The sequence below is a fragment of the Loxodonta africana genome, chromosome 21 (assembly GCF_030014295.1).
Source record: "Loxodonta africana isolate mLoxAfr1 chromosome 21, mLoxAfr1.hap2, whole genome shotgun sequence".
Taxonomy (NCBI): domain Eukaryota; kingdom Metazoa; phylum Chordata; class Mammalia; order Proboscidea; family Elephantidae; genus Loxodonta; species Loxodonta africana.
The window spans coordinates 44,905,588-44,924,473 of record NC_087362.1 but is presented as its reverse complement, the minus strand read 5'-3'; the positions used below and the strand labels follow the sequence as shown (position 1 = coordinate 44,924,473).

The following is an 18,886-nucleotide window of genomic DNA, read 5'->3' as shown; positions in this document are numbered from 1 at the left end:
ATTACTGCTTTGCAGGGATGCCAGTGGGGTGAGCCTTCAGTGAGTGGTTATTATTAGTAGTGCTCAAGTTTAGCAAGATCACCTTTCTGAACCTTGGTAATCTCTGCCTACCTCTGTGTACTGTCTGGAGGATCAAATGAAGTCATGGGAAAGGATTTTCCAAAGTTGGTGGACCCCGGACTTTCCAGACCTCCCCCCACCCCCACCATTGATGTAACTCACTGGTTCCCAAATCTGGCCGGGCAGCCGAATAAACTGGGAAGTCAGTTTTTATTGTATTCTCTTTTACTTAAACCTAAAGGATTTTTTTTAAAGCATTAAGTATAGTATAAATTTCTAAGTCCTTTACTATTAATTAAACTATGAGCTACAATTAAACAGTTAGTTCTGTAGGAAGCAAGATCTTGAGGTAATCTCCTTTTATAGTGAATAGTTAAAAAACCAAACCAAACCAAACCACAAACCTCAGAATTGTCAGTTTTTCATTCAGAGGAAAGACGAGAAGGGTCTTAAGGAGCAGGCCCAGCAAGAAACAGAGGCAGAAGAAGTGTTGAAAGTATTTGAGGTCCCCACAATTGAGGAGGTAGTCTAAAGACTCCAGAGGTGGGTGGGAGTGGGCACTCTTCTTTTGGTACCCTCATGCCGAGGAGTCCTGGATATGATGAAAATCTTTGGCATTTGCAGAAACGTGAGGAGTTTCAGCAAAGCATAGGTGTGAAGTCAGGAGAGACCTCAGATGGGCCCTAGGACAAGGTGTAGAGGCTTCCCCAGCAGGTGCAGTCCTCTGCCGAGGCTGAACTCCTAAGGTGAGCGAAGAGAAGGACCTTGCAGTTTGGTTTATTGTTGGTAGTAGGGGGAAACAATATGGGGAGTGGTCTTTATAGTGGTCAAAATAGTTTCTTTAAACCCCAAACTTCAGATTGTTGTCTGCATATACCCTCTTAGGAAAAAAGAAGTTCTTATTTAGGGAAAGCACAGATTCTATTTCCTCAAGAAGGCCTTAATAGGAACTGTAGGTGAGAGGAGGGAAGACACATGAGGTTCCCCCAGTGAAACGGGCATCTTCACCTTGGTGTGATCATGAAAATGATGGGAATGACTGGTGATCTGGGAGGTGCAGCTTTTAGAAGAGAAGGGTTTCTTGCACCTATTGGTGTAACGTCAGCTGTCCTAGATATAAGCAGATACAAGGTACAGACTGCACTTGAGACTTCAGATGACCCCTAGGAACTTGGTGTAGGGGCTTCTAGTCTCGGCTAAAGAGAAAGGCCTCTCAGGTTGGCTCACTGTTTGTGGGAGGAAGACTTTACCTGCTTTGGTGGTTGGGCGGGAAGAACTCTTGGGTCTTTAAATGCATCTTCCAGGAAGTTTCTGATGAATGCTTACTTAGAGCTGTTTTTAAGGGACATGGTACGTTGAAGAGTCTCTTTTGGTGCACTTGTCCTAAAGCGTGTCTCAAGTTGGCAGCTCCCATCTTCTCTGTGGTAAGAACTCTTAACATGCCATGCTGTGAACGAGGGTTTGTGGTTTTTCCTGTTTGGAATGCAAATGTAAGTTTTATAGGATCTTGCTTGTTTTTCCAATTTCTCCTCCAGGTCTTGAGTTTTCTGCTTAGTCATTTTTGCTTTCTCAGGCAGCTTCTTCTCTTTCTACTTCCTGACTGGTTGGCTGTGCTCCGCATGGCTTGTGGCTGCTAGTCTTCATTAAGGCCCTGTGTGGTCTTGGCTTCGTGTTCCAGGTGAGCGTTGACCAAACGCAGGTCAATGACACTTGGCCTCCTTCACAGCTCTTATTCTTCCAACTCTTGCCTGTTGACATGTCGCTCCACTTGTGATTGGAAGACTGCATCGTTCTCCAAGCACTCTTTTTCTTCCTGACCCCGTTCGTTTTGCAGAGCCGTGGCTTGCTGCCGATGGCCTTCATCAAGGCTGTGTGAAGTTCCTGTTGATTTTTCAGTAGAGCGTTGGCTCTACACCTTCCCTTTTCTCCCTGCCAGGGTGTGGTGATACCTCTTCTCTCCATTTGGAAGGGAAAAAAAAAGGTCTCTTTTGAACTTTTGTGAACAATATTCTTTCCTGGGAGAGTGATGATATGACTCATCAGACTTTGTATCTTCTCACCCTGGGATTCAAATGCTTGCTGACTTGTGGTGCATTGGATGCTGGGGAGGTGGTGGGGCAGGGGGGATGTGAATGATAGCAAATGACACCAGAAAGTTGGGGTACTTACCTCTTGGCTCCAGTCTCTCATTGGTTGAGGGATTCTCTGGGGATGTTAACCCTTTAGAACTTTTGACCTCCTTGTGTGTTTGGACCTTTTCTTCACCTCTTTATACCTGTGCCTGTGGCTCTTCAGCTCCTTAGCTGTTAACCAGGCTGTGGTTTTAACTGCTCAGAGTTTGACGACATGTCCTGGCTTCTGAGGAGTGTATCCTGACTTCAGTGACTTTCATGAAACCAGGGGTAAAGAAAAGTTACAACTGGATGGGCATCCCAAGCCCCCCTCCTTCATGACCTCAGAGGCCACCTGGTAAGATGAAGATCTCTTGCTTGGGTTGTGTCCAGAACAGGTCATCCCTTAGCTTCTCTTTTCAGTGTGCTGACAGAAGCCCCCGCAGGTGCTCAGTGCTGGCCCTTCGGTTCCTGCCTTGGAGGCATCTGATGGTGCCCATGAGCCTCCAGACTTCCAGGAAGACTGGGGCTGACGTGAGGGCTTTTGTGATTTAGAGAGGAGTTTTGTGGCAAGAAAGGGTTCTTCAAAACTTTACTTTGGTTTTTAGAATTTTACGATGCATTTTATTAATGTTAGAGATTTAGAAACTTTGCTTTTGCTTCGCCTTTAAGTTCAATTTGCAATTTCTGCTCTAACAAATTTTAGCAGCCACTCTTAGGGGGAGTTGGTGAGATTCTGAGTGGCGTTTGGAGCAGTTGGTGATGAGAGTACCTTCCCTGCTCATGACCGGCTAAGAGATTCCAGGCTGGGCGGCGGTGCAGACAGGTGTGGTTCTGTTGTGCCTGGGGTTGCTTGTTGATAAGCTCCTTTCCCTGCACTCTAGTCAAGGCAAGTGGAGTCAGCTTTGTAGGTATGCAACCTGTGCAGTCATACAGGGCCCCTCGCTTGGGCTAATGCTTTGCTGTCACCATCTTGAAATTCTCAATTTTTGAAGAAGAAATTCTGAATTTTCTTTTAGCATCAGGTCCTACAAGTCAGGTAACTCATCCCAAAGAGGGACGGTCATAGACCAGCGTGTGTCCAGGGAAGATTAACGCAGGCAGTGAGAAGGAAGAGCTGTGGAAATAGCCTGAGGGTGAGCAGAGAGTGAGTGGAGGGTCGGTGCCGAAAGAAAGACGAAGAGGCTGCCTTAAAATGAATGAGATAAGAAGGATGAGAGACCAGGCACTTTGTATAGGATTCATGGAGGCAGAACTAGGGACCCATAATGAGGCATCCACTGACGTGATTATTTGCTTAATGTAGTCTCATTGGCCTGCTTTTGCTCGTCACTTTGACCCCCAGGATATGGGTAGCATAATGTGTGGCCTGTAGTAAATGCCCCCAAAATAGTTGTCAAGCTCAAGGAAAAACTTCACAGCTGAGCTGAATGACTGATGGTGGACTGGGTTTCTTTGACCAGCAGCAAGTTTCTAGTCAGCAGCCCTGGTTAAGCAAAAACCAGGGGATTATTTGGTGTTAACCACTAGTGTGTCTCATGAGTTTTAAGTTATGGAACACACACCTAGTGGGTTTGACCTCGTGGATCACCCTGTGCCTTTTGAAGGGCTTTTCTTTTCTCGGCTCCTGGCTCTCCACACTTGATTCTTTGTATCCCTGCTGTCCTCCTTTTTACTCCTTCCCCCTGACCATGGTCCCTGTGGCTCTTCCAACTCGTATGCCTTAAAAGTGTCCACTTGCCAAGGTGATGGCGTTGTTGGCCCTGACAACTGCTTTTGTTACTTTCTGTCTATTTTTGCATTACATACGATGATTCCCACTCGGCCAACACTCCCACCCCTATCCCTGCAGCTGAACGAACAAATATACTTGGGTGACCACTGTGTGTTGGACCCAACCCCGCTTGCCTTCCCTGTTCCGTGGAGCTGCTCCCTCCATGGGCGACACTTCCCCTGCATCTTACCTGCAAGCATTTGCTGGAGAAAATCCCCCAGGGTGAGGCATCTGCAGGCAGGTGATGATGCTGGGAGCCCAGGAGGGCATCTCTGGTGGCATCTCTGGCCTGGGCAAGCTATAGCTAAGAGCTGGTTGAAGCAGCTGTGGCAGAGAGGTTTGAATTAATCATACTTCTCAGTTCTTGACAGATCATTATCAACCATCATTGATATTTACTGTATTGGAAATTAAAACAGAGACATTTAAAACATACTTGTTTATTGATTCATTTGAAAACAGAAATGGTGCATACATTGCATGTTAACATAAATAAACATCCTAACATTATTATGAAAATAGTTTTGACTTTGCAGACTCCCTGTCCTAAAGTAAAATGTTAGTTTGTTCCAGAATATGAACGAGCATTATGAAGGACAAAAGTTGGAAAGTGAAATTTATTTGTTTCAGTGTATAATACCTGAGTCTGAGAAGAAATTATGAAATGTGTTAAAATTTTAGCAAAGTTTGTTCACTTTAATGGGCTTGCTTCTAGATAGCAGAGATTCTGTGTCTTACCAGAATACTTTTTGGTGCTTTATGTTAAATTTGTGATGTCCTAGGATAGATGATTTTAAAACACAAAGATCCTCACTTATGAAAGAGCTAAGCTTCTTTACAATTGTGCATGCTTTTCTGTTTCTCTTATTTACATAATATAAGCTTTTTAATATTAAGATATAATTAACCTTTTCAGAGAGTACAATTCAGTGAGGTTTTTTTCTTTTCATCCTTCTATTTTTTTTGGGGGGGGGTAAAATCTACATAATAAAACTTAACCTTTTTAATCATTTTTAAACATGTACTTTAGTGGTATTAAGAACAGTCATAATGTTGTATAACCATCGCCTCTATCTAACTCCAGAGCATTTTTCAAAATGAAACTCTGTGCACGTTTAGCAGTCACTGCTCTCCCACCCAAGTCCCTGGCAACCACTAATCTGTCTCTACGGATTTGCCTGTCCTGGACATTTCATATGACTGGAATCATACAATAAGCGGTCTTTTGCGTCTGGCTTCTTTCACTTCACATAACATCTTCAAGGCTCATCCATGGTGTATTAACATATATGAGTAGTATATCATTCCTTTTTATACCCAAAAATATTCCATTGAATGGATGTACCACAGTTTATCTTTTTATCAGTTGATGCACATTTGAGTTTCTACTTTTTTGGCTAGTATGAGTAATGCTAGTATGAAAATTTCTCTGTAAGTTTTTATGTGGACATATATCTTTAATTCTCTCAGGTTCGTTTATTCTTTAGTGTTTTCTTATCACTTGATTAAATAGGTAACCAAGGATTGTTTCTCAGGCTCCCATGATCATGTCTTAATCAAGTATCCAAATCTCCTCTGAAAACTCTTCAAATTTTACCTTCCCAAAATCAGATTATGCATATAGAAAAGAGGTTAAAAGGGAGCTTTCAGGATATCTTTTACACTTGCAGAGATCTTTGAAATTTCTTAGAGGACACTCCTGGGAAATCGCTAAGATTTGTTCTCTCGCCTTATAAAAGGGGAGACGCTAGGAGTAGTTAGATTTGTTTGACGTGCTGCTGTTTTAAGATTTGGATGAGAAGAGTTGTCAGACCAGAGGAGCCGCTCTGCCTTCCCGTGGTTAAACTGATGCAAGTAAAATGCCATTTATGTAAGTATTTCAGAAATTTTATGTTTAATGTATCAACTGTATAGAGATTTATCAATGCCTTCACTGTCCCTGGAGCCCTGGTGCCGTAGTGGTTAAGAGATTGGCTGCTAACTGAAGGGTTGGCAGTTCGAATCCACCAGCCACTCCTTGGAAAGCCTATGGAGCGATTCTACTCTGTCCTGTAGGGTCGCTATGAATTGGAATCAACTCGATGGCAACGGGCTTGGGTTTTTGGTTTTGGTTTCACCATCCCTAGTGTTTTTACCCTCTGGGGAAACTAATCAGAACTCTTGTGGGATAGTTCTGTACTTTATCCTGATAGAGAAATTTATTCCCCTCCATTCTGATGTATTAGTTACAGTAATAAATTAAGCACAGCTATTAAGTTCCTAAGGATCCCTGGCGGTGCAGTGGTTAAAGCACTCTGCTGCTAACCGTAAGGTTGGCTGTTCAAACCTATAGCCTCTCTGTGGAAGAAAGATGTGACAGTCTGCTTCTGTAAAAATTACAGCCTTGGAAACCCAATGGGGCAGTTCTACTGTGTCCTATAGGGTTGCTATGAGTTGGAATTGACTCGATGGCAACAGGATTAAGTTCCTGCCATCTGTAGATAGATTTTGGCTTACCCTGGTGCTTGCCTTAAGATTCTTCAATGAAGAGCCTTCTTTCATTGTGTCTTCGATGGAAAAGGCCAGCCTCAGAGCCTTGGGGAAAATAACAGTATCATGTACTTCAAATTGTCAACCCTCTAACGAGTAGACTGTTGGGTACGTTTTCAAGCAGGCAACTTTCAGATCATACCAGTGGACTGAGCCAAGATCTCCAGGATTCTTCAGAAGCAGATGGCGTCACGAAAGCAGACTACACATCCAAGCTTGAGTGGAAAAAGAATTAATTACATGGGACTGTATGAAGTGACATGGCATTTCATCGTGGTTATCTGTTTAAGATGTTGTTAATGTTGTTTGAATGTTCTACCTTCTGGCCATATGAGGAAGCCCTTTCTCTACTTAAGCTTCCTTAACCCACAAGAATTTAACAGACTGTGCTTTTGTAAACTAAAATAAAGTGTTTTAAAATGAGATTTGACTATTTTCATTGGCGTGCAGTGATGTCTCATTGTGGATTCAATTTGCATTTCTCAAATGGCTAATGCTGTCAAGCATCTTTTATGTGTTTATTTGCCATCCATGTGTCATTTTTGATGAAGTGTGAAGAGGTAGTTTTTTTTTTATCGTAGCAAAATATATAAAAACATTTGCCATTTCAACTGTTTTTGCATGTATAATTCAGTGACATTAATTACAGTCTCCATGTTGGGCAACCATCACCACTATCCATTCCCAAATGTTTTCATCACCCTGAACAGAAACTCAGTATCCCTCAAGCAATACCTCCCCATTACCCACTCCCATCCATCCTGATAATCACTAATAATCTTTGGTCTGTATGCATTTGACTATTCTGAACAGTTTATGTAAGTGGGATCTTATGGTTTTTGCCCTTTTGTGTCTGACTTATTTCACTCACATAATGTTTTCGAAGTTCAGTGTGGTAGCATATGTATTAGGATTTCATTTCCAGGAGGTAAGATTTTGAAGGACATTTGCATACCACCCTACAGATGGGAACTTGAGACCTTTAAAGGGATGTCTGCACAAGTTCTCACAGAGACTGTGGTCTCTGAATGGAAATAAAGGACAGATGTCAGGAGGACAGAACACTCACAGCCAGGCCCTTGGGTGGTTACCAGGATCCCCATCTCTTCAACTCCCTGCCCTACCATAGGATCAGTGTATGCAGGCCAGCTCTTAGGCAACTGTGGAGACAGTTGTCCCTAGGGGTCTCTGCCATGTTCAGAGGATTCACATCCCCTAAGCAGGAGGGAGAGCACCATGCAGGCTCTTGTTGAGGTGAGCACCTTCTTTGAGGGGCAGCAAGGATGAGTAGGACTTCCTGACCTTGGAATCCCCTGACTGATTCCCGGGGCAGCCACAGAGCATCCACCTAGAGGTACAGGAGGCACTTGGGACTTCAATCTAGCAGCAACATTACATGTCATCCCCATAGCTGTCAGTTAGTGACACTTTGTACTAGGTACTGTGCTAAGTGTATAACAAAGATGGTCTCGATCATAGAAAATACATTTTGAGGAAGAGTCATTCTTAAGCCCCGTTTCACAATGTGACGGTAACAAAAATGTTATGCATTTGTTTGTGTATTTGTTTCCCGTTGCTGCTGTGACAGATCACCATAAACTTGGTTTATGGCTTAAAACACACATTATCTTTCAGTTTTGGAAGTCAGAAGTCTGAAATGGGTCTCACTGGACTAAGGGTGTCAGCAGGGCTGGTTCCTTCTGGAGGTTCTTGGGGGGAATCTGTTTCCTTGCCTTTTCCAGCTCTGGATGCTACCCTCTTCTATCTTCAAAGCCAGCAATGGAGGGTTGAGTCTCATACCACTCTGACTCTTCTGCCTCCCTTTTCCACATTTAAGGACCCCTGTAATTACTGGGCCCACCTGGGTAATCCAGTATAATCACCCTATTTAAGGTCAGCTGATTAGCAACCTTAATCCCCCTTTGCCATGTGCATTAGTTTCCTAGGGCTGCTGTAACAAATTACCACAAACTGGGTCATTATGAATCAGGCTTATAGAGGCTAAAAGAGGAGCAGTCCATCTCTTGGAGCTTATTAGTTTTGAGAATTTGCATTCCTAAAAGGTACTCCAAAACCAAAACCATCCCCATTGAGTAGATTCATAGCAACTCATAGCAACCCTGTCGAACAGAGTAGAGCTGCTCCTTAGGGTTTCCAACGAGCAGCTGGTGGATTCAAACTGCTGACTTTTTGGTTAGCAGCAATAGCTTTTAACCAGTGCACCATTAGGGCTCCAACAAACTCCAACAAGTTATGGAGTAGGGACTAATTCTGAGAACCACTAGTAGAGCAGCAGTTCTCAAAATGTTTTATACGTAAGAATCACCTGGGGATCTTGTTAAAGCATAGATTCTAATTCAGTCTGACCCCCTGATTCTTGTGTGTCATAAATTTTGAGAACTGCTGCTGTGCTAATGGTTCTCAGAATTAGTCCCTAATGCCTAACCAGCAGCATTAGCATCACCTGGTACCTTGTTAGAAATGCAAATTCTCAGCAGGTGTGGGAAGTGGACCTCACCAGTTCAAAGCCCTGCTTAGAACTGGGTTTTTATCACTTCCATTCAAAGACCTGACTAATGCATGGATAATACAGTCTGAGTGGCTTGTATCCCAGTGTTCTTGGAGCAATTATTATTCCATTATGCCCTGAAAGATTTCCCAAATTAAGTTCAGACTCACACCCAGCCTCTTGCATGATGATGAAAGCATTCATTTACTTATTCACACATTCACTCTTGCATTCATGTTCTGTTAAGAAGACATAGCTCCCACCTCAAGGAGCTCCCATTGTCCTTGAGGAGGACTTGGACATGGGAAAAGTGGTCATTTAATTTTCATCCCTTATATATCTCAGCAGCAACTGATACCTTTGATTACTTGCTCCTTCTTGAAACACCTTGTTCAGTTGTATTTCAGGAAACCACACCTTGCTGGTTTCTCTCTACCTCACTGATCACACCCTCTCTCTGGCAGAGCTGTAATTTTTGGAGGACCTAGAGATGCTTTCTCAGGCCTTCCTGTCACTTCCTGGGTAATCGCATTGCATTCCCTTGACCTTCAACCCTATCTTTGAACTGATGTTTTACAAATTTATATCTGAAATCCCAATCTCTTTCAGAACTTCATATTCATATATTCAGGGTCTACTGAATATGTATGTTGTCTGAGTGTACCGGACATCTTCCATTTGCCCCTCCTCATCACTCTCTACCCTCCCCTAACTTGCTTTCTGTCCCTGAAGGCTGACCTGTATGGACTCCATCAGTAGGCTCCTGGCCCTCTGTTTTTGGGCTGGATTCAGCAATGGGGAGCCCTAGAAGGGAATGGGCGGGAAGGAGGGGAGAAGTGGAGGGTGGGGGGCTTAGTATTTACTTCCCATAAGGTGATTTCAAGTTGGCTGTGTGCCTTGGACCAAATATATGACATTTTCTACAAAATTCCTTTTGGGTTCTGGTTACCTCTTCCTTCTCTCATTCCTTCAGGCCTAGGATTTGTAACAGCAACTCCACTACTACTTGTTAGTTGCTGTCTAGTTGTCTATGACTCATAGTGACCTTACGTATAACAGAACAAAACACTGTCCAGTCCTATATCATCTTCAAGATTGTTGGTATGTTTGAGTCCATTGTTGTAGCCACTGTGTCTGTCAGTTGAGGGTTTCCCTCCTTTTCGCTGACTCTCTACTTTACCAAACATGATGTTATTTTCTAGTGACCACTGTTACTAGTCTCCAACTGTTTACTATCCCTTATGATCCCCCTGTATTTCACCCATAATTTGTAAAAATACTTTTGTAAACAAATTCTCCTTGATTGTATAATTTGATGGAAACCCTGGTGGCATAGTGGTTAACAGCTACAGCTGCTAACCAAAAGGTTGGCAGTTCAGATCCACCAGGCGCTCCTTGGAAACTCTATGGGGCAGTTCTACTCTGGCCTATAGGGTTGCTATGAGTTGGAATCGACCCGACAGCAATGGGTTTTTTTTTTTTTTTTTTTAAATATATGTTTCCTAATGAGACCTCTGCTGAATTAATTGACTAGAAATGGCCCTAGGAAACAGGACCCTAATATTCTGGGACCAGGTTGATCCGTTATCTGAGAAGGGCAGAGATAACCTCCTTGTCAGAGGGAAATGGAACATGGATTATCCATAGTAGCTGGTGACCTCACAATTTCTCAAATTATTACAGGTAGTAGACTGAGATGATATGCAGGTAGAGGGTAAAGCTTTGAGGTTTCAAGTGGCTGAGGCACTTAGTTTCTATGGTAACATAAATGAATTTTAAGATTTTGGAGTAACCTGGTATCGTGCATTGAATTGTGTCCCTCAAAAATATCTGTCAACTTGGCTAGGTCATGATTCCCAGTGTTGTATGATTGTCTACCATTTTGTCATCTGATGTGATTTCTCTGCGTTGTAAATTCTATCGTTATGATGTAATGAGATGGATTAGTGGCAGTTATATTGATGAAACCTACAAGATTACATAGTGTCTTAAGCCAATCTCTTTTGAGATATAAAAGAGAGAATGGAGCAGAGAGACGTGATGACCTCATACCACCAAGAAAGCAGTGCTGGGAGCAAGAGTGTCCTTTGGACCTGAGGTTCCTGTGCTGAGATGCTCCCAGACCAAGGCAAGACTGATGACAAAGACCTTCCTCCAGAGCCAACAGAGAGAGAAAGCCTTCCCCTGGAGCCAGCACCCCGAATTCAGGCTTCTAGCCTAGTGGACTGTGAAAGAATAAACTTCTCTTTGTTAAAGCCATCTTCTTGTGGTATTTCTGTTATGACCACTAGATAACTAAGACACCTGGCTTCTTCTTATGGCCCTAGAAAGCACACATAGGGAGAAAGGAGAATTAAAAAAAACTGTGAAATACAATTAAGAACACATGTAAAAAACCAAAAGACCTCTAGGGAGGCTTTAAAGGAATCTCTCATCTTTAATGGTTACAGGGCAGATATGGCTGACAGCCAAGCCTAGGCATGGATTATAAGGGTTGCATATTTGCAGAGCCAGGTTTCTTACACGAAGGTAAGGGCACCAGTAGGGAAAGAGTAGGACCCTAGGACATATGGTAGGAACATTTGAGCAGACATGGACAAGGGAATAAAATTAAATCCCCAATTTCCTTTGAATCCTTTGAAAGGTAGCCCTTTCTCCCCTCCCATCCTATCTGTGGGAACCAGCCCTCCCCTCATAAAACCTTTAAATGGCTGCACATGGGTCATCATCTCATCTACAAATGCCAGCCCCTGGTTACTGCACCATCTTCTGTGGTTCCCATATATCCACCTGTACCTTAGTAAATAGTCCCCATGTAAACAAGCCCTCCTCAGATTACCCTAATGTGAATGTTCCATCTGTTTTTTCTTGGAATCCCAAGAGATACACAAAATACCAGGCAGCATGTCCAAAATCCTGATTCTCCACCACCGTCTCCCAGTCTCCCCATCTCAGTGATGGCCCTCATTATGCACCCTGTTGCTCAAGCTAATAGCCTTGAAATCCTTCTTCACTCCTTTTCCCTTACTCATCTTTTATACAACCCTTAGCAAGTCTTTTTAACTCTTAAAAATAGATCTAGAATCTGGTATTTAATACCACTTCCTCTGCTACTTCCCTGGTCCATGTCAACAACACTTCTTAACTGTAATAGTACATCAGCCTCTTAACTAGTTTCTCTGCTCCTTTCTTGTCTTCTATAGTTTAGTGTCCACACAGAAGCCACAGTGACTTTAATAAGTCAAATTGTGTTGCTCCTCAGTGGCTTCCCTTGACATTTGTAATGAAATCCAAAGTCCTTTTTATTACGGTCTACAAGGTACCACATGACCTTATCTCACCTATTTCTCTAACCTCATCTATAGTTCACCCCTTCCTTTATTCTGCTGTAGCCCCAGTGACCTCCTTCCTGAGTAGGCCATGAGCTCCTCCCCTTGGAGCCTTTGAACTTGCTGTTTCCTCTGTGTGCACTCTTTCCCCCAGATAGCTGAGGCTCACTTCCTCACATCTTTCATGTCTCTGCTTGAACAGCACCTTTTCAGAGAATCCAAAGTAGTAATCCTTCCTTTCTGACTGCTTTCTCCTGTTTAACTTTTTTTTTTTAGAGCACGTATCACTACTTTACATTATGTGTATTTTGATTTATATGTTTGTTGTGTCTTCTACATTAGAGTAGCAACTCCATGAGGGCACACAGTAAATATTTGATATTGAATGAAAACAATAGAACAATACAAGGTGCCCATGGGTGTGGCACTCAACTAGTCCAGGGAAGGATTCCCAGTTGTTGTTGCTGTTGTTCAGTGCCACCAAGTCAGTTAATGACTCATGACTCATAGCAACCCTATGTACAGCAGAGTAAAACACTGCCCAGTCCTGCACCATCATCACAATCATTATGCTTGAGCACATTGTTGTAGCCGCTGTGTCAGTCCATCTCACTGAGGGTCTTCCTCTTTTTCGCTGACCTTCTACTTTACCAAGCATGATGTCTTTCTTCAGGGACTGGGCCCTCCTGATAACATGTCCAAAGTATGTGAGACAAAGTCTCACCATCCTTGCCTCTAAGGAGCATTCTGGCTGTACTTCTTCCAACACAGATTTGTTCATTCTTCTGGCAGTCCATGTTACATTCAACGTTCTTTGCCAACACCATAATTCAAAGGCATCAAATTTTCTTCAGTCTTCATTATTCATTGCCAGCTTTTCCATGCATAGAAGGTGATTAAAAACACCATGGCTTGGATCAGGTGCACTTTAGTCCTCCAAGTGACATCTTTGCTTTTTAACACTTTAAAGAGGTCCTTTGGAGTAGATTTTCCCAATGCAGTACGTCATTGGATTTCTTGACTGCTGCTTCCACGGGCGTTGATTGTGGATGCAAGTAAAATGAAATCCTTGTCAACTTTAGCCTTTTCTCTGTTTATCACAATGTTGCTTATTGGTCTAGTTGTGAGGATTTTTGTTTTCTTCATGTTGAGGTGTAATCCATACTGAAGGCTGTAGTCTTTGATCTTCATCAGTAAGTGCTTCAAGTCTTCTTCATTTTCAGCAAGCAAGGTTGTGTCATCTTCGTATTGCCGCAGATTGTTAATGAGCATTCCTCCAATCCTGATGCCCCATTCTTCTTCATACAGTCCAGCTTCTTGGATTATTTGCTGAGCATACAGATTGCATAAATACAGTGAGAGGATACAACTCTGACTCACATCTTTCCTGATTTTAAACCACTAAGTATCCTTTTACTCAGTTTGAATGACTGTCTCTTTGTCTGTACAGGTTTCTCATGAGTACAATTTAGTGTTCTGGAATTCCCATTCTTCACAATGTTATCCATAATTTTTTATAATCCAAACAGTGGAATGCCTTTGCATAATCGATAAAACACAAGTAAATATCTTTCTGGTATTCTGAGCTTTCAGCCAAGACCCACCTGACATCAGCTTGATATCCCTCATTCCATGTCCTCTTCTGAACCTGGCTTGAATTTCTGGCAGTTTCCTGTCAATGTACGGCTGCAACAGTATGATCTTCAGCAGAATTTTACTGCGTGTGGTATTAACGATATTGTTTGATGATTTGTGCATTCTGCTGGATCACGTTTCTTTGGAGTGGGCACAAATGTAGATCTCTTTCAGTTGATTGGCCAGGTAGCTGTCTTCCAAATTTCTTGGCATAGATAAGTGAGCACCTCCAGCACTGCATCTGTTTGTTGAAACATCTCAATTGGTATTCTGTCAATTCCTGGTTCCTTGTTTTTCACCAATGCCAGCAGTATAGCTTGGACTTTTTCCTTCAGTACCATTGGTTCTTGATCACATGCTACCTCCTGAGATGGCTGAACGTCAACCAGCTCTTTTTGGTACATTGACTCTGTGTATTCCTTCCATCTTCTTTTGATGCTTCCTGTGTCTTTTAATATTTTTCCCATAGAATCCTTCAATATTGCAATTCGAGGCTTGAAATTTTTCTTCCGTTCTTTCAGCTTGAGAAATGTTGAGTGTGTTCTAACCTTTTGGTTTTCTAACTCCAGGTCTTTGCACATTTCATCATAAAACTTTGTCTTCTTGAACTGCCCTTTGAAATCTTCTGTTCAGCTCTCTTACTGAATCATTTCTTCCCTCAGCTTTAGCTATTCTATGTTCAAGAGAGCAAGCTTCAGAGTCTCTTCTGACGTCCATTTTGGTCCTTTTCTTTCTTTCTTTCTTGACTTTTCAGTGACCTCTTGCTGTCTTCGCGTAAGATATCCTTGATGTCATTCCATAGCTTTTCCAAGGAAAAGTGCCAGTAATCTCTTTGGTACTACTGTCATGGGGGTCTGTGAACCACTCATTCAAGGTTACCAGGGCACACCCAGGGGGTTCTTCCTCATGGGATCCTTGTGTTCCCTGTGTGGTCACAGACATGCCTAGGCCACTAGACCTGTCCACTATGTCTTCATCTTCTCACTGTTTTCCTATTCAATATAAGGTAGAAAGTAGATTGTCAGGAAAACTTCTTTATTATTGGCATGTTTCCTTGGAAAAAAGAATTGCAGTGGTCTAAACCTTTTAAAGTTCTTCTGAGTGACCTGAATCTTGTGGTTTTGGTCACTTTACTCTAGGAATAGTCTCATCTTGGCCTTGGGTTCTAGAGGACACCAACTAGCTCCAGCTTGTTAAATTAAGGTCCTGAGCACTGTCTCCCTTGTCAGAACTTACTAAGCAGAGTTGATGGCCCTTGGTACTTTTTCTTTCTCTGAATGGTTTTTGTTGACCTTTTTTGTTTGAAGCTGGGGCAGTTGGTGGGTTTGCTGACAGAAGGTTAACACTCTTTAAAGGAAGTTTTGGCCATGGGGCCTCAGCCATTCCTGAGGTGAGCCTGAGAGTCTTGAACAGAACATACTGTTCTCCTCTCCAAAATAGAGAGCTATATGGATTTGTACCTGGCTTTCAAAAGAGAGTTGTGCCTGAGAATGTGCCCTAGAGACAATTGCCTTTAAGTTTGAAATCTTTGTGTTTGCATGTGGTGCTTAATTCCCTATCAGGTCCCAAGCTTCTATTTGGAATGGGAGATGTTAGAATCCTGGCCACTCTCAGGAATAGAACTGGGGTAGGATTTTTCCTCCGAAGGCTTGTGTTTGGAGTTCCAGGAACAGATAAGCCTACATGTGTGCTCCTAATACACCTGTGAATTAGGCAGTAACAAAGTCTGGTGTTCATGGGAGAAAAAGAAATGGCTAAAATAATCACAAATGCCACTCCATGTTCCTGCTTACTCCAGTCCCTATTCACCAGCATGGCCTCCTTAACACAGGAGAGTCTGGAGGAATCAGTATGTTGTGATTGTCTGCGGGATTGCTTTCCTCTCTCCCTTTGTCCCGATGGACAAAACACAACTACCTGCGCTCAGAATGAGCTAAATGGGCTCATTAAAAAGGACCAGCTCTTCTTGGGGCATGAGTCTCCTGGCTCCTCTGACCAGAAATCATGCCTGGGAGGAAGGACTCCAGCAAACCTGGGTCTAAGAAGCTTCACCCAGTTAGAGAAGGGCCCACCTCTGCCCCACCATAAATCCCAAACCATGGCAACTGTTCACCCATTGTACCTTGGGAGTCTTTGCCCTGAAGCACAGAAAGAGCAGTGTGTGTCTTGGAGGGGCAGGGGTGAAACCCACAGACTGGGGATGGGCACTAGTTGAAGACGAGGATGAAATGACCTCCTGTTCTCCTAGCCTGTGGGGACTGTGCGTAGTGGAGAAGAGATACCCTCTTAAGCTAGCTTTGTAATCAGGGATCTGTTGTAGAATACACAGAGATTGCAGGGAAATTGGTATTAGGAGCAAGCAGAGTCGCACAGGGGCTGGGATGCTGTCAGATGGCGTCTCTTTCTCTCCCACATGCATATAGTTGATGTCTCTGTGTTTCTCTGTCTCTGTCACTCATTCTGTCTCTCCCTCTCCCTCTTTGTCACTCACATTATCTCTCTCTCTGCCTCTGTCCCTCTATCTTCCCATCTCTCTCTTTTCTCTCTTCTCCCTCCCTCTCTCCTACCCTCCCTCCCTGGCATTTGGTTTCCCATCTGTGTTTTTCTCTGCACATCTTCTTCACTATTATCTGACTAGCTTCCTCTTTGAGGGTCTTAGTTTCTGTTCCTCCCTGCACCAGTTTGGGCCTGGCTTTTGGTTGTCATGGTGCTGTCTTAGTCTCCAAAGCCATGTTAATGCACAGCTTCAATGTCACCCCTCTACCTCACGGCCCCTGGTATCAATCCCAAATACTGAGAGAATCTTATTGTCCATCCTTGGCCCAGTCAGCTGTGTCAGGGGAACAGCGATCAGAAGGTTGGCTGGGCTGCATCATCCAGTCTGTGAGCAGGGCAGGTTCCCTCAGAAAGGGATTTGGCCAGGAAAGAAATGAGGGCTCTATCTGATTCAGGTGGTCAGCACCTTTGGATAGGCTCCAAATAGGCTCCTGAATATCAAATAGAGAGGGACATTTCCAAAGGTGACTTTGGAATCAGATAAGCCTGCATTTGAGTCTTAGCCCTGCTATTTAGGAGCTGTATCACCTTGAACAAGTTTTTTTAACGTGTTTGAGCCTTAGTTTCTTCATCTGTAAAACAGTGTCCATCTCATAGGATTGTTGTGAGTTTAAAGGGGGTAATGTATAAAAATGCATTTTGTAAACAATAAATAATTAAAAAAAAATAAGTTATCTATTTTAGGATCTCAAAGAGCTCTGTAGACCTAGAGGTTGAGCTGGCTCTATACCAAAGGCCATCTGGTCAGTTGTGGGAGAAAAGAAGTTAAGTTCGTGGTGGTCTAGCACTCCTGGCTGGAGCTCCCCCATTCTGTGGTGATTACTTAATCCCATCATCACCATACCCATTGGTATCTCTACTATAGAGGGAGGCTGAATGTGGTCTCAGTCTGCTGAATTCATACCCTGGCTCTTCCACCAAATGGTCACCAAACCTCGGGCTCATATCAGTTGCCACTGACTCCGACTCATGGTGACCCCATGTGTGTCAAGGTAGAACTGTGCTCCATAGAATTTTCAATCATTGATTTTTCAGAAGTAGATTGTCAGGCCTTTCTTCTGAGGTGCCTCTGGGTGGACTTGAACTTCCAACCTTTCGGTTAGTAGCCAAATGGGAACCAGCCAAGTGAGATTAACCATTTGCACTACTCAGGGACTCTGGGGCTCATACTCAATTTCTTTAATCTTCATTCTCCTTATCTGTACAGTGGAGATAATCACAGCACCTTTCTCAAAGGAGTAACGGAGATGCTCCATGTAAACTATTCAGCACAATACATGAAACTAAGTTAGCTTTCAATGAGTTGGTAACTTGCTATAATCTTGGAGATGTAGAAACAAACATGGAATAAGAAGTGACTCAGGTTGGTGAAGAGGCAGGTGGTGAACTGGGAGTGAAAGCCATAGAGTCCTGGGGTCTCTGCCTCTGCTTCTAATGACTATATCCCAGTTGGGTGGTCCTGGCCCCCTCCCCTACCCACATGAGAACAGGCCCTCTCTTTGTCAAGAAGAGCTGTTACCTGCAGAGAAAAAATTGACCATTTGGCAAGAACTGGGTGGGTTTACATGGCAGAATTTTTCATTTTATTGTGTGTAAACTCTTCTTTGGTAAACAAGAAGACAAGAAGCCAAAAGAGAAGAGGAACACACCAAATAAAGAGGGCAAGTTAAGGGTCAGTGCTCTCCACAAACAGGAACTCTGAGAAGACAGCTACACCATTAGCAAGGTGGCTGATGGAACTGGGAAGTTTGGGGTGGGTGGTGGCATAGGGGAAGGGCAGAGGGGGGCGAGAGGGAAGAGTCCACTCTGCTGAACATAGAAGCCTAAATCATACAGTGAATGAGTTCATGCATCACAGCGAAGAAGGTTAGGGAGCCTCCACCCGTGCCCCACACACCTCCCATGCAGTTGGTGATCCAGGCTGCAGGTTGAGCAGTATGTCTGGTCAGGATTGGGTTAGAGGTGCTCAAAAGAGGCCCATCAGTGGTCCATCCTCCATTTCTCCTTTCCTGCTCTGCTGGCTAGTGTGTGCGGGTTACAGGGGGGTGGGGGTGCTCATGATCTCTGGGTGTGGGCAATGTTAGGGCAGCAGGGGAAGGATTTGGGAAGGCGGAGAAGCAACACCTGTCCTCCCTTTACACAGGGGGCTCGCTGCAGAGCACAATCTCCAGGTCCTTGCGGTAGAGCTTCCCCGCCTCAGCCAAAGACATGACACTCTTCCTGTAGTTGGTGAGCTCTTGGATGTTCATTTCCTAGGAGACATAGAGAGAGGTAAGAGCAGGCTCAGTGGAGGGACCCAGCAACACACTCAGATATCTGCCTGAACCTCTCTCCTCCCACCCCAGTGTATGTGGTTTAGAGTGATACAAGGCGTGGGCCTTGG

The 18,886-nt window shown here is 43.6% G+C and overlaps 1 protein-coding gene across 1 annotated transcript in view; it reads right to left on the bottom strand.

Moving 5' to 3' along the window:
- Positions 1-18,131: 18,131 nt before the first annotated feature.
- CALB2 (calbindin 2) overlaps positions 18,132-18,886 on the bottom strand; it is a 29,246-nt gene continuing 28,491 nt past the window's right edge. Inside the window, exon 11 of the mRNA XM_003417070.3 lies at positions 18,132-18,755. Within this exon, the coding sequence (XP_003417118.1) occupies positions 18,639-18,755 (117 nt within the window). The 3' untranslated portion in view covers positions 18,132-18,638. The remainder of the gene's footprint in view (positions 18,756-18,886) is intronic.